Genomic DNA, 14,911 nt, shown 5'->3' with positions numbered 1-14,911 from the left:
CATGGATAATACTCGATGTGAATGTGTTTGTGTATCTGTGTGTGTGTGTGTGCTGAATGACAGAAGACGCACACGTTATCTTTGTACAGGCATTTGCAGTGCAATTTAAAGGAAGAACATTTGGGAAAATGCTTTTCGTTTTCATTATTGTGATTAAATTTCATTGGTCTCAATTTATGTATATATATATATATATATATATATATATATAGATAAGTAACAAAGCTGCAACAAAGTTCATGCTGTATTCACCAACGGTTTTTTTCTTCACACAAATTTTCGGGCGTCTCGCCGCCCTTTCTCAAGTGTTGATACACTTGATCAACACTTGAGAAAGGGCGGCGAGACGCCCGAAAATTTGTGTGAAGAAATAAACCGTTGGTGAATACAGCATGAACTTTGTTGCAGCTTTGTTACTTATCTTTTTATCTTGCCAACACGTGGACTACCTTATCAACATATATATATATATTATACAAATAATGACTGCTATGAGGGGCACAGTTAAAATAATGGGCCCAAGGTGATGTGAAAACCGTAACCACGCCCGAAGCGAAGCTGAGGGCATGGTTATGGTTTTCACATCACCGAGGGCGTACATAATTTTAACTGTGCACCGAATATCAAGCAGTCATTATTTGTTTTATATACCGAAAATATAGATTCCGAAATATAGATACTGAAAATATAGATTCTAGTGTCTTTTACAGCACTTGTAATCAATGCTGATCGACAGCGCGGCGGTTGTATCATTGGTGCGTACATGAGCGATCATCTATGTGTAGTGTTGATGTACACAGTGTATAGAACATGTTCGGGGTTGCGAGTTGCTACTGTCTCAAAACCAGTCCGCTAGTCTCTTTTACAGCACGCTGATCGAATGCGCGGCGGTCGTATCATTGGTGCGTACATATGAGCTAATAGATGTTTACGGGGTCGCGACTGTCTCTAAAACCTATTTACTAACTGTGCCCGGGCCCCGGTCACAGTAACTCAAAAATAGGGCACAGCTATTTTCATGACTCCCCTTTTAACCAATCAGATGCGAGGATTCTAGAAATGAGGTATATAAATATATATATATATACATATATATATGCATATATGATTTTTATATTCTTACTTGCATATTTTGCAGTATATTGCATTGTATGATATTGCTTGTTTGTTTTTTAATAACTTTAGCTCGTATATTGTACATTTTTATGAGACAAATGAAGAAGAATTTTGATTGAATGAAATGAGATTGAATTGCGTCAATCGATGTACCTTTTCAAAATCATGGGCGTATGTACTCGACCAGGATTCGAACCTACAACCTCCTGATCTCCGGACAGGCGTCATCTCCACTAGACCACCGAGCTTCCGCCCTACAGCAAGTGTTGATTCTAATCCTTCTTGACCGATTCGGGTTCGTTGAGGGCAGCAGACATTTTGTGGCACTGGGCGCAGACATTAGCTCAAATTGCGGTGTCCCGGCCGACCCCCCCCCCCCCTTCCTCTCCCCCACCCCCCGGGCAACATGTTTATCGCGCACTTGTAACAAAGGTTCGCGCACTAAGCAAGCATTCGCGCACTCAGTACGTGACGCCTATTGGCTAAAGTAACCATGCATCAGTTTTTCATTCCGTGCGCGTGAGAGGGGTGGGGGAGTGGGGGGGGGGGGGGGGGGGGGGGGTCGGCTGGGACAAGGCAGTGTCCATGCCGATAATACATAAAGCGCGTCACAGAATCGGTCAATAGCATGCAGCGGGTACTGCGAAAAATTTTAATTTAATTTTATCATGGCTACTACTAAAACACTGATCAATTCCAGTGATTATTTACGTTGATGTTGGGCAATTTGTCAATCAGTTGCAATTGCATGATTTTTTTCAAGATATAACATTGATTAGAAAATTTGATTCAGTAGTAAAATTTAGGTGTGATAACAAGTCATGTTGAGCATCACTCAATAAATGAAGGCGATTTTCAGTCTTCAAAGAGCTTGAATCAATTACTGCATTTTTTTTCTCGGAATACACAAAGAACATTTCGCCAGAAATAACTTTCTTGATCATTAGTAATATCTACTGGATAGGGACATTTGATACGAACAATCCAATAAATTAGAGTTGAAATGAAATGGCACCTTGTGTGTGTGTGTGTGTGTGTGTGTGTGTGTGTGTGTGTGTGTGTGTTCGTGTGTCTATAAAAGGCTCTCGTGTTACCAATAAAGGAAGCACTTAAATACCTTAGTAGTCAGTCATTTTCAAATCATGAATCTCCCAAATCTAGACAATATTCGTTTTTCATCGGGCTAGACTCTCAACCCATCAGTGATTATGTTTTACATTTTGTTGTAACATTCATCGTGCACATGGCTTGGATCACGGAAATAGGCATGATCTATTGAAATACTGTAATAGATCACACATCATGAAAATACTTTACTGTAGGTCAATAAAATTATTCCCGTCAAATGATAATGACAAAAATCGTGATGGTATAAGTAGTCTTTAGTTTCCGTGTATTCACTTCACATAGTTGTAATGTATCCTGGTTCTCTGGGATCACAAGCTGCAGACTGACAGTATGATTACAAACAAAGAGGTATATACTTGAGCAAACTTAAAACTGCGCAATGTATGGCCTCGCCTGAGACATAGATCATACGCGATAATTGCAAACCCGTGATCGCAAGTAATCTTTCAGTTTCTGTATATCATTAATTTGATATACTTATCTTGTGTCCTGCTTTCCCACGCTACAGGCTGACCGTACATGCTTTCAAACAAAGAGGTACTCGATCAAACTTAGCTTGGACTCAGTGATAGTGAAGGAATGTACATGTAGTTGTCTTGTCATCCTTGTCACAGGTTTCTTTCAGACTGTGTTTAGACGACCTCACAATTCACACTCTGTCTTCCTTGTCAGCACACGTGGTAAGTTCCAACCGAGTTAGGGTGTGTACTAGCTGAAATTGGCGTTATGAATACATGCCGAGTGCAAGTAGATTTTAAGAGTTGTTATGCCAACAGTTGGAAAACTGTATTAAGCGTTTGTAGGTTTAATTGATGTTAGTTGTCATAAACTGAAACAATCAAACGGCAGTCACAGTGCGACTATAACATTAACGTACAACTATGGTGACAGAAAAAAAAACCCCTGAAATTATTGGAAATAATGAGCTTGTAATTAGTGTGAATCGAGAATGGCGACAACGTATATCTCAGTAGAACGAGCTCTATCCAAAAATAAAGCCGACGTTTATCATAAAAAAAAGATTGTCTTGAAATGGATATAGAAACTGTATCATGCCCACCATTTCCAAATAGATAAAGAAAAGTAGCGTTTAAATAAAACGACTTCTGCATTTCGATCTCATTGCTGCATTAACACTACACACCTTTATCTCCGCATATTACGTCTAGCATGGCACTGCGGAGACCAAGAGGAAATCTGTAGGATGAGAAAGAAATGGTCATGCTCTCCTTCGTGACGTGGAAACGCTTTTGTCAGAATACGTCAGTCCTGAAGGAGAGACCTCGCTATGACATAAATCTAATTTTGTAGTCTTTCGTCTAGTCCAAGAGCATTAGGTCAAAATAGGCTTAAACGTGAACATTTTTGGCAACAAGCTGATTTTTTTTTCAGGATAGATCCGGAAATATGTCTCGAATAACATACTTAAAGTCCTCATAAATCTTCCTTGAGCGTTTTCCGCAATCCAAGATGGCGTCCAAAATGTCCGCCATTACCGGAAATTCTTTAACTTTTCAATCAGAGAAAACAAATACAAAATTTAAATGTCTAAAAATATGTTTTGAAGCATGTTGAACTCAACAAAATACACATTAAGAGATGTCGACGCACGCAAGTACCGTAATCCAAGATGGCGTCCAAAATGGCCGCAATTTCATGAAATTCTTATAACCTTTCAACCAGAGAGCTGAAATACAAAAAGTAAATATCTGAATATACGTTTTTAAGGATGAAGAACTCAATAAGATACATATCAAGCGATCTTGACGCACGGACGTACATATTAAACCGCTCGAGCTGTTCCTAAAATGCAAAATGGCGTGCAAAATGGCCGACAGTAACAGTTTTATCTCCCATTTATGTAAATAAATGTCAGTATAGTTTATAAGAAACTTTTTATTGAAAATAAATTCTTATGTGTAAAGAATACAAATAAAAATATTTGGATGTGAAAATCAAAGAGCGTGTCCTTGTAACGAGAGAAACATTTCACTATCAGATTTGTTGCTAACCAGACAGCCTACCAGAAGGCAACATTTTGTTTGTTTTTTAACCACATGGTCTATTTTCGTCATCTCAAGCACATGAGATGAACATTTAGTGCAAGCTTCTTCTTTTTTTTTGTATTTCAAAGTCATTTGATGTCTACCATGAGGTGAGTTTCATTTGAAACAGTCAGTTATACTTAGGAAGTAAAATGATTCTTTTTGGTGTCTGTGCTACATACATGTTCAAAATTAATGCCTACAAATGTACATGTGCTACAAAATAATGTGTAATTAATCACATCAAGACAGCAAATTTCTTTGGTGCAGTATATTGCTCCACCTAAAACATAGTGTCTAAATTGTCGTATTCATTTCATGTAGATTAGATAGTAATCAGAGAGTATGACACTCATAGTTATTGGTACATGGAGGAGGGATACTCATCTCCCACACGAGGGATTTTTTTTTACTCGAAAGTGAAACATATAGTGCAAACGTTTGATAAGATATAGAATTGCTTCCATCACAGAGTAGGAAAAGTATCCAGGGAAACGGGCAATGGGAGGGTGTTTAAGGGGGATCCCTCCCCTCCCCTCCCCCCCCCCCCCAAAAAAAAAAACATGTTCGATATTTCGCATTTTCAGACTTGATATTCAGATATCTCATGCACCCTATTGGTGAAATATTAGATTTTTGTTTCCATCAAAAAAGGAACAAAAAGATATACAATCATGGCAATGTACGGTCATAGGGTTGCCCCCTCCCACACGAGGGAAAATTTCGTATTTTTAGACTTGAAATTCACAACTTTGCACCCATTTGGTGAAATGTCCGATATTTATTTTCTATTTAAAGTCGTTAGGAAAAATATAAGTTCAGGAAAGCGTCGGGGAAGAGGAGTGTGGGAGGAGAATACTGCACATTTAAGGGAACGATGCCGCTGGACCTTCTGAGTTGTTGAATCTTGAACATTACGTTGGATTTCTTTGTCTCTTGAAACAGGCTAGAAACAGCAATGTTTTGATAACCAAAATTGGGGCCATTTTTGGCAACATTTAGTTTTCGCGAAGAACTCGCGTGTTTTTTTTTTTCTCTTTTTTTGTATTTACGTGCTTCATAATCTCTGAATAAGTATTTCATTGGGTCCCTTTTGTCCCATATATATATCTAGACATTAAGATGCGTATGGCGGTTATTACCTAGTTGCAGAGCTATGAGAAAAACAAGAAATGGCAGCCATTTTGGACACCATTTTGGATTTCTGAAAGTGCTTAAGTGACTTATGTGTGTTCAAAATCTCTGAATAAGTATTGTATTTGGTTCCTTGTGACTCAAAACGTATATTTCGACATTCCAAGTGTGTATAGACCTACAGGTGAAATCTACTTGCAAAACCATAAGAAAAAAAAAATCAGGAAATGGCGGCCATTTTGGACGCCATCTTGGATTATGGTACTTTCGTGCTTCAACAAATCTTAATATATATTTCATTGAGTTCTGAATGCTTCAAAACATGTATTTAGACAGTTAAATTTTGCATTTGGGTTACCTGGTTGAAAAGCTATAAGAATTTCAGAAACTGGCGGCCATTTTGGATGCCATTTTGGATTACGGTGGTTGCGTGCGTCAACATCTCTTAATATGTATTTCATTGAGTTCTTCGTGCTTCAAAAGATATGTTTAGACATTTAAATTGTGTATTTGGGTTTTCTGGTTGAAAAGTTATAAGAATTTCCACAAATGGCGTCCATTTTGGACATATTTCTGGACCTATCCTGAAAAAAAAAAATCAGCTTTTTACCAAAAATGTCCAGGTTAAAACTAATGCTCTTGGACTAGTCTTCATAGATCATTACCTCCATATTAGAGGATTTCTTGTTCTGCACTAGCAACGAATGAAAAGTATGCACGTATCAGTATGAATGCATGTAGGCCACAAATTTGCAATTTTATCAAAGAAATAAGCGGATAAGAAATAGTTTATTTCGGTTGGCAGATTGCGGCCTGCACAATGAGATACCTGGGCGCACTCGTCCTATCCGCCTGTCTCCTGGGCGTGTTCGGAGCCTTTGAGGAGGAATGGACGGCTTGGAAGCTGAAGTTTGGCAAGACCTACGCTGACGACTTTGAGGAGTCGAGGAGATTTTCGATCTGGCGAGAGAACCTAGCGTATATCACCAAGCACAATGTCCGATACGACCTTGGCGAATTCACGTACAAGCTTGGCATAAACGAATACGCTGACTTGGTGAGACGACCCATTCAGAGTTCATTTCTTAATCACTTGAACTTGAATTTGAACACTATGTGTAATTTCTTTAGTCAATTGTATATATAATTGGCCTACATCAGATGCTTAAATGTACCTTCCTGGAATTGCCGACTTGATTTTTGACCAATCTCGATCATTTTTTTTTTCCATGTCCATTTTCATCGAATGTATTTTGCATAGCGGTAGGACATGTTTATGTCGTTGATGTTGTTGTTGTTGTTTTTTTTGTGTGTGTATTTTTTTCTGGTGGCTGTGGTACCGCGCAGTTCATCAAGATCACTAGTAACCCCGGCGGGGACAAAAATGTATAACATTAGGTATATTGCTTTACAGGTGATGACACCACGATAGTATTATAGGATTTGGTGCTTTTTTTTGTTTTTTTTTTGTTTTTTTGTTTTTTTTTTGGGGGGGGGGATGTGGCATCGAAGAGGGCAATGGTACAATCCCCCTTTTTGACCATCCAAAAAGTGTCCCCCCCCCTCCCCACCTCTAGCCTCCCAGGTTTCGCTCCTGCATGATGCATCTTTTTTTTCTTCTTCTTTTTTTTTGCTGATGGAAATGAAATTAATAATTTTTCAGACAAAAGAGTGCATTTATTCATTTGAAGAGTTTGTTTGCAAAAACCGATAAGTCCATTTTTTGAAGATTTTGAAGTAAGATCTCTGTCATAAAGTACAAAATAATACCTTTTAAATGATATATTGGTCATTACATATAAGGGTACATTTTTGAAGTCATGGTCTAAAGAAGCAAAAAAAAAATTATTATTCTCTTTATTGTTCTTGACCTTTAATCGCAAATATCTCCATTTGGCAAATATGGACTTATCGGTTTTTGCAAACAAACCCTTCATTTTGATTTGGGGTCCGGAGCGTAGTTGGTGCAGGAAAAATATAGAAAATGAACTGACCGTCATATCAAACCGATTGCTTTGACTAAGATATCTATTTTGCCAGGCCATTTGTTTACTTGTCCTCACACATGACGTGTGGTTGCTTCTGTTTTGACAGCGAAACGAGGAGTTCATGGAACTGATGAACGGACACCGAGGTAACATTACTAGCGAGGCAACATCTGCTTCGGTTTTTCTGGCCCCAGAGAATGTTCGAATTCCAGACTCTGTTGATTGGCGCCCCAAAGGATATGTCACACGAGTGAAGGACCAGGCAAGTCTTCGACGCTTGTTTTGTTTAAGTACCTGTCCATTTCTGTCTCTACTGCATTTACATTATAGCTTAATCTTCTGAATGCGAATCGTGTGCCTATTTTTGTGTCACTGAAACAAAAGAGCAACAAAAAAGTTTCTTTTCTATAGCTTTTTTCACCTGGGCGTAAAAGAATGAGTAATGTAAAGATACTTATAAAGACAGGGCCATACCTATTTCGAGAACACTGAAGAGACACACCCCTATATTCAACATGCCTATCGCCTATGTGGCATAAATCCCATAAATCACAATATCATAAAAAATGGAATCATGTATTCTGATTCCGGCGTCTTGCTGACTGTCTGTCTGTTTATCTCTCTCTCTCTCTCTCTCTCTCTCTGTGTCTCTGCCCCCAACTGTTTATCTATTTCATTTCATTTTTCATTTCATATCCAAATAACAGAAAATTATTGCTTAGGAGGATTAACAATTTGTACAAGAAGGTGGGAGTGTCATAAAGCAAATACAAACAATAGTATAACAAAAGTATAATATATACACACCTGCAACTACAAGCACATCACTAGAACCTCCGTAATATGCAATAATTTGATCTTCATGAAATCACCTTGAGTTGAAATAGCACTAGTTAGTAACGAATATGGAGGAAACTTGCATTTAAAGCTAGTCTCGTACAATTAGCATGTTCCCCGAGTAAAAAAAAAAGGAAAAAAGTCTTTGCATACGTACGTATATCCAAATAAACGAATGGGCATTCCGATTCAGAAGAAATAAGAGGAAGAGGTACAAGCAAAGCAATGGGAGCAGATGACACATACACACACACACGCACATTCAAACAAACACACATTGACACAGAAACATCCATGCAAACCCGAGCAAATAACACAGGACAAAGGGTCATGAGATCTTATCAATTCTAAAAGCTTCAAAGAATCGCCTTTTTTATGTGATAGTGAGATATCTCAAAGCAATTCAATTTTTCCATCGAAAATCCATCGAAAAACGCAATAACTTATAAAGCCACTAAAAAGAGAGAAAAAACACAAATATAGGCCTATATTCATGTGGAGAATAGCCTTCCAGGCCTGTAAGTATTTCTAGACCCCCAGGAACAACGAAAATGCACAGGACAATCATAATCGCCATGGTAATCAAGTCTGTTTGAAAGAAAGCCAGAAATATTGATTTAAAGCACAATGGGCTGCATTCTGCCAACGAATGCAACTTTTCTGAAGTAGACCTTCCTTTCACAATTGTGTGTATATAAAAGAAAATTAAATATAAGTATGATATCCTCCACTACAAACGAATGACTATGATATTACGAAAGTACTTGCGATAAATTTCCCTTCCAGAAACGATGTGGGTCCTGCTGGGCATTCAGTGCTACCGGCTCCTTGGAGGGACAGCACTTCAAGAAGACTGGTAAGCTGGTCAGTCTCAGCGAGCAAAACCTTGTGGACTGTTCTGGCCCCGAGGGCAACCATGGGTGCAATGGCGGTTTGGCGGTCAAGGCCTTCCAATACGTTATCGATCACAATGGTATCGACACCGAAGACAGCTACCCGTATGAGGGCACAGTGAGTACCATTCACAGCTACCAGTCCCTCAATCCTTAATTCCCACTCGCGAACATGTATATGCCTGAATACTAGTAATTTTTTAAAAAAAAAAAACCTTTTTTTGTTTGTCTGATTTTATCGATTTAATCCTTTTGTTTAAATGAGTTTATTTTGAGTTTTTTTTCTCCCCATTTAACAGTTATATTGAATGTAGAGTGGATATTAGCTTTGCAACAATCATTCACAAAAACAATCAACTCCAATATTGGAACAGATTGTTGTTGTTTTCCCTTCTGTATCCTCTCTTCAATAGGATGGTCAATGCCACTTCAGCAAGTCGGGCGTTGGAGCGACCTGTACTGGCTACTCATACATCGCATCTGGTAACGAGAGCGCACTGAAGGAGGCTGTCGCTACGGTGGGACCCATTTCGGTGTCTATCGATGCCAGGCACATGTCTTTTCGGCACTACGAGTCAGGTGCGGTAGCCATTGGGTGCCAAATGCATTAATTTGGACCTAAGCTTTGATTTGTTTCAATTCAATTCAATTCAATTTCGCTTTCATTAAAAACACCAAATACAGGTCCAAAAAAAAAAACTATCTGTAATTTTGGATTTTAGTATAGTCTAGTCTTAGTGAATTGTGCCACAGAGAGTAAAATCAATTTAAGAAAAGGGAGGTGGCAGTGGTGAAAAAAACAAAACAAAACAAAACAATTACATAAGCTGTGCACGAGAATGATGCATAATATCCTCCAGAATGAACCCCATCCAAAGCCACTGATACGAAAGAGACTAGGAATTGCGCCATTTGTACCCGGAAAAGACAAGCACAATATTAAAATAGTGTACATACAAACCGCGGTCACAATGGCAAAAGACCGGGAAGTTTAAGATCGCGATCTTTAAGGTCTCGATCTTTTACCAGTGTGATTGTGGCTATACATACAAAATCCAAAATATACAAATATAACAAACGCATTCGTTTAATTAAACAAAAGACACGGCACCATGCAAGAAAGAGAGCACAATGGCATTACAAAAGAACGAAGATTTGTTTTTTTCATCGTTATGTATTACATTTTGTTGTTTAATTTATACCATGTAAATAATATACGGACTCACTGAAAAACAACCCTGAGGCTGATAGTGAGTTTTTAAAACCGTATTGAAATAAATAAAACAAAAAAAAAAAACAAATAAGAACAAGACAACAGATGAAAGGAGGTAGGAAAAGTAGCAGAGGAATGTACAAGGTCTGTATTACAGAACACACCACTCTATTACCAGAACAGGTGAACACACTATTGTTATCACATAATTGAGCTGAATATCCAAATCTTGTACAGTTGACCCCCGTAATGACGAAGTCCTCGAGACCGGACCTATTTGATTTTTTTTTTTTTTTTTTTGTGGCTATATCAAAATTTTGTTATAATCGAACAAACAAGCAATACAAAATACAGAGCTGATAATGTTGGGACCTGAATTTTACTTCTTTGTATTCGGAATTGAGTTATAAGCGTGTTCGTTGTATGATAAGCGGAAGTGCACTGTATCTCTAAAAGCAAAAGTTTTCTAATCTATACTTAGATGTAATAGATTTAACAGATTATCTTAATTTGTCATCTAAATAATTCCACAGTTTCGGTCCAGTATAAACAGATGTATTTGATAATGCAACAATAATGATAATGCAACAGCTCTTAACAAGCGAAGGGAAAATTAAATTCGTTGGATCATCGCATGGGACACTGTTTTTTTTTTCGATGGAACAAATCATGAAATACTAAAGTTGATGACTACTATAATTTCACATGAACTGGCCAAATTGCAATTCATATGTTTTATTTTCAGAATTTTAGGGTATCTGATTGGAGATGGAGTTTTGTTTTAATGACTTTATCTAATATATGTCAGATAAACATAGCCCCAAACTAGAATTCCATAATTCAAATAATATTGCATAAACTTGAGTAAAAACAACATCATCAAATCATGAATGAAGATATGACAGAAAGCAATGTTTTTATCAATTACGCCTATATCACGCAAGGTAGTTTTACAAATAGCATTAATATGACACTTCTATAAAAGCCTATTGCGTACACGAGCACCAAAGACTTAATTGAATAAACTATTTCAAGGGGTTGGTGTCAAGCACAATGTTGCCTGGAAGGGTATCTAAAGAGTTGTTAACAAGTTTTAATAAAGAACTTTTTTTTTCTTTGTAATATTTAGTAATAGTATATAACATTGTTGTTCATTCAACATTTATTGTTTTTTATGAAGATATTGGGGTCAGGGTGAATATCAGAAAAAAAAAATGTACATGAGAGTTTGTCGGAGCGTTGTCTTTCTGCAAAATTTTCATATAAATATATGTATCCCACTGAGAATTATTCAATGAGCAGAAGTCTTCAACAAGTTGTTTCACCAAATCTGTGCACAAAAGGCATAATGAACTTTTTACTTTAAAAAAAAAATAATATGATGGGAGCACAGCTGGAATACCTGATCTAGCTCATTACCGTTGGTGGCGCATAACTTGAAACTAAACAAAGCTGGTTCAAAGCCCCCTCCAGGTGTAAAGAGTAGGAAGAAATAGACTGAGGCAGAAATGTGAAAGAGCATGACAGTGGTGATTGCTTGTTTGCTGTAAAAGCGTTTGAAAAAACGATAACTCAGAATAATCTGAGCTGACTTTGTCGTTATGACGACAGGCGTTTACAACGAACCCGACTGCAACTCGGTGCAACTTGGTCACGCCGTGCTCGCCGTCGGCTACTCCTCCGACAACGGTGACGACTACTGGATCGTCAAGAACAGGTGACGTCATTTCTTGACATCATACGTCTCGATATCTCCTTTAAGGGCTGAATTATTGATAGCCTGACTTCATCATGTGCAATCATTTTTTTTTTTTTTCTGTTGGAGAAAAGTAGCGCTGTTCTGGATATTACAAATATGATTAAGCTATTAGAGTGTGCCCTATTAGTCAGCAAGAAGAAGGAATAATTAGCTTTTGTTAAGAACAAATGTGACCCACTACAACAAAAGGATCCTAAAGTCGCTGACGGCCGAGCCGAGAAAATCGAATTTGAAGTCACATCATCAAAATTGGTCAAAACAATCAGATTTCTATTTTTAGCATAATTTTGTAGTCTAATGTTTTGTCCATCATCTGCCGAAATTTCGAATCTAAATGATCAAAGGAAAGGTAAGAAATTAGCGTTTTTCTGGAGCATGATTTTTCGACTTTCAATGTAAGAGAAACGTGTCCGACGATTTGGATTTAGCGCCGCAGCTAGACTCCGCCCCTAGCAAAGAGGGAGTGATCTTATTGGTCAGTGCATGGCATCCTGATTACCGATTGGTCGTGCGTAGACCGCTGACGCTAAACTTGACTGAACACGGCGGAGGTCGATAGGAGCGTGCCTTCTATTGTCAAGCGGTGAAAACCGCCTCGCCTCCCCATGACCATGATAGCGTCGGAAGGACAACTTTGAAGACGTTTTTCTCGAAACTCTGTTTTCCTCAACCACCTGACCGGCCGTCAGATGGTAAAACGGTCTAACTCGAAAATTTGACTTTTTGAGGTAAATTCACTTTCCGGGACATGTGAGGATGCTCTTTCCAATGGTGCTATCGAGAAAATCCCATCATGTCTTGTTTTAGAGATAATTTCTGCTATCTTGGTACTTTTTTGTATTTTTCCTTCAGATTTGATGGTAAAACAGTCTATCTTTGAGTTAGCCCATTGTCGGTAATATCGTTTGGAGGTAAAACAAGCTATCTTTTACATAAACCATATAACCTTCTTAACTGAGATTTTTTAAATCATCGCTGTCAGATGGTAAAATGGTCTATCTTCGAGTTAGACCAGTTTACATAGTGTTTGTGGTCCATCTAGAAGATAGACCATTTTACCATCTTATGATGTGTAGCGGCAGTGTATACATGTGCTGTGGTTAAACAGTCTATCTGCACAAAAATCTCATTTATTTTATAATTAAAACCCCAAATAAGCACAAAATTCTTCAGTTATCAGTGTTTAATACGCTTCTTCTTGTCCCATTGCTAAAAATGCATTATACCCATCTCCTAAAGCTCAAACCTCTAAACTTTAAAGTCATTTTTCTCAGAACAGCAATTTTCGAGATAGACCGTTTTACCATCTGACGGCCGTGACATGCGCTTATAAAATTATCAATTTCTCCGCAACCGAGTATTTTTATGAGTTGTGCTATATATGAAATTAAATAAGAAGAGTACGGAAATGATATCATGCCATTTTAAGAAAATTGTCCTCCCCGACTTTCGGATCCTTTTGCTGTAGCGGGTCACAAATATCCATTCTCCTTTCTATTTAACTTGTTTTGGGACCTGCGGCTCAACAAGTTTACTTCCTTCATGCAGGTTCCATCATCTTTTTCTATTTCAAATACTTTGTCATCTTAAAGTTAGTCTTGTATACTCCTTAATACCACAATGTATGCTTTGCTTATATTTTATAGTTGCATACTTTAGAAATATGAAATAATAAATTTCCTGCGAAATGAAATCGAAATTGCAACTGAGCTTCTCTATAAGACTTCCTGTCATCGGGGAGGGCAATGGTTAGTGAATAAATCTTTTGATTTCTAAACAGCAAGTTTTACGTTCGAAAAGGTCAACCTTGGACAAGATTTTGGGTTTTCTTTCAGTTCATAGTGTCGTTCCTCAAAAAGAAAACGTGCATTAAAATGTCAGAAACCCTGGTCCTTTAAAGTTGATAAAGAGGACTTTCTTATTATCATTATTCATTTTCCATTACAGCTGGGGCACGAGCTGGGGAATGGAGGGTTACGTCTGGATGTCACGGAACAAGAACAATCAGTGTGGTATAGCGACCAGGGCCACCTATCCCCTCGTGTAAGAAATGATAAAATTAAAAAAGGTGCTTCTTGATGACAGATAGAGGGGACTTCAAATGAGACCGAGGACTGAACGTGTTAATGCTTAAATCACATCACATAATATTATCATAGGCAAGAAGAGGAAGAACTAATAGCAAAAGAGCCCTTGGCTAAAAAGCAGATGAAATCCTCACATATCATGCACGCCAAAAATTGGTTAGAGGAAAAGACGTTGTCATCCAAACATGTTTTTATTATTCACCGATCTGAAGTTCCTTCTACATAATCATGTTTGCAATAGTTAGAAGAAAGCGCATGTAACTTTTTTTAGTGACATTGATAGAACAATTTAATGCTCTAGAGCGTACTTCAGTTTTCATGTGGTTATGCCATCGTGATACCTCATGAAGAAATAACGTAGTGTGAGGTTAAAGGTCTTGTTGAATGAATAAACGAGTGTAGTTGTGTAAATTCATGAAAAGCATTCATTTGTCTGTTTAATTGGTGATATTTTCTAGCGAATCTTTGTTTCTTTATTTCTTTGTTTTGCTATTACAAGTATATTAATTATAATACAGTCTATTGATTAACCTATATTCTGCCAGGAGTAGTAAGCTTCAAAGATTTCCAAACATCTCTTGAGTTAGAGTTGCTAATACCAACTGAAGACACTGCAGAAAGTCGGGTTTTAAATATGAAAAATTGAGCTGATGTTAAATTTCCGGTGCTCATTTGCGGTGACAATTTAACACCGTCGGGTGTCACTTCAAA

At 37.7% G+C, this 14,911-nt stretch overlaps 1 protein-coding gene across 1 annotated transcript; it reads left to right on the top strand.

The window, feature by feature from the left end:
* Window positions 1-2,884: 2,884 nt before the first annotated feature.
* On the top strand, window positions 2,885-14,601 carry LOC139723855 (cathepsin L-like peptidase). Its single transcript, XM_071635061.1, has 7 exons — window positions 2,885-2,924; window positions 6,229-6,480; window positions 7,518-7,673; window positions 9,035-9,259; window positions 9,555-9,720; window positions 11,966-12,071; window positions 14,061-14,601. Exons 2-7 carry the CDS (start codon window positions 6,244-6,246, stop codon window positions 14,158-14,160), a joined length of 990 nt encoding a protein of 329 aa, XP_071491162.1. The 5' UTR covers window positions 2,885-2,924; window positions 6,229-6,243; the 3' UTR covers window positions 14,161-14,601.
* Window positions 14,602-14,911: the final 310 nt, after the last annotated feature.

The sequence above is a fragment of the Diadema antillarum genome, unplaced genomic scaffold (assembly GCF_040938485.1).
Source record: "Diadema antillarum isolate AM-2024a unplaced genomic scaffold, OU_Dant_1.0 scf00000201, whole genome shotgun sequence".
NCBI lineage: Eukaryota > Metazoa > Echinodermata > Echinoidea > Diadematoida > Diadematidae > Diadema > Diadema antillarum.
The sequence above is the reverse complement of the archived record's forward strand: the minus strand, read 5'-3'. Positions and strand labels throughout refer to the sequence as shown.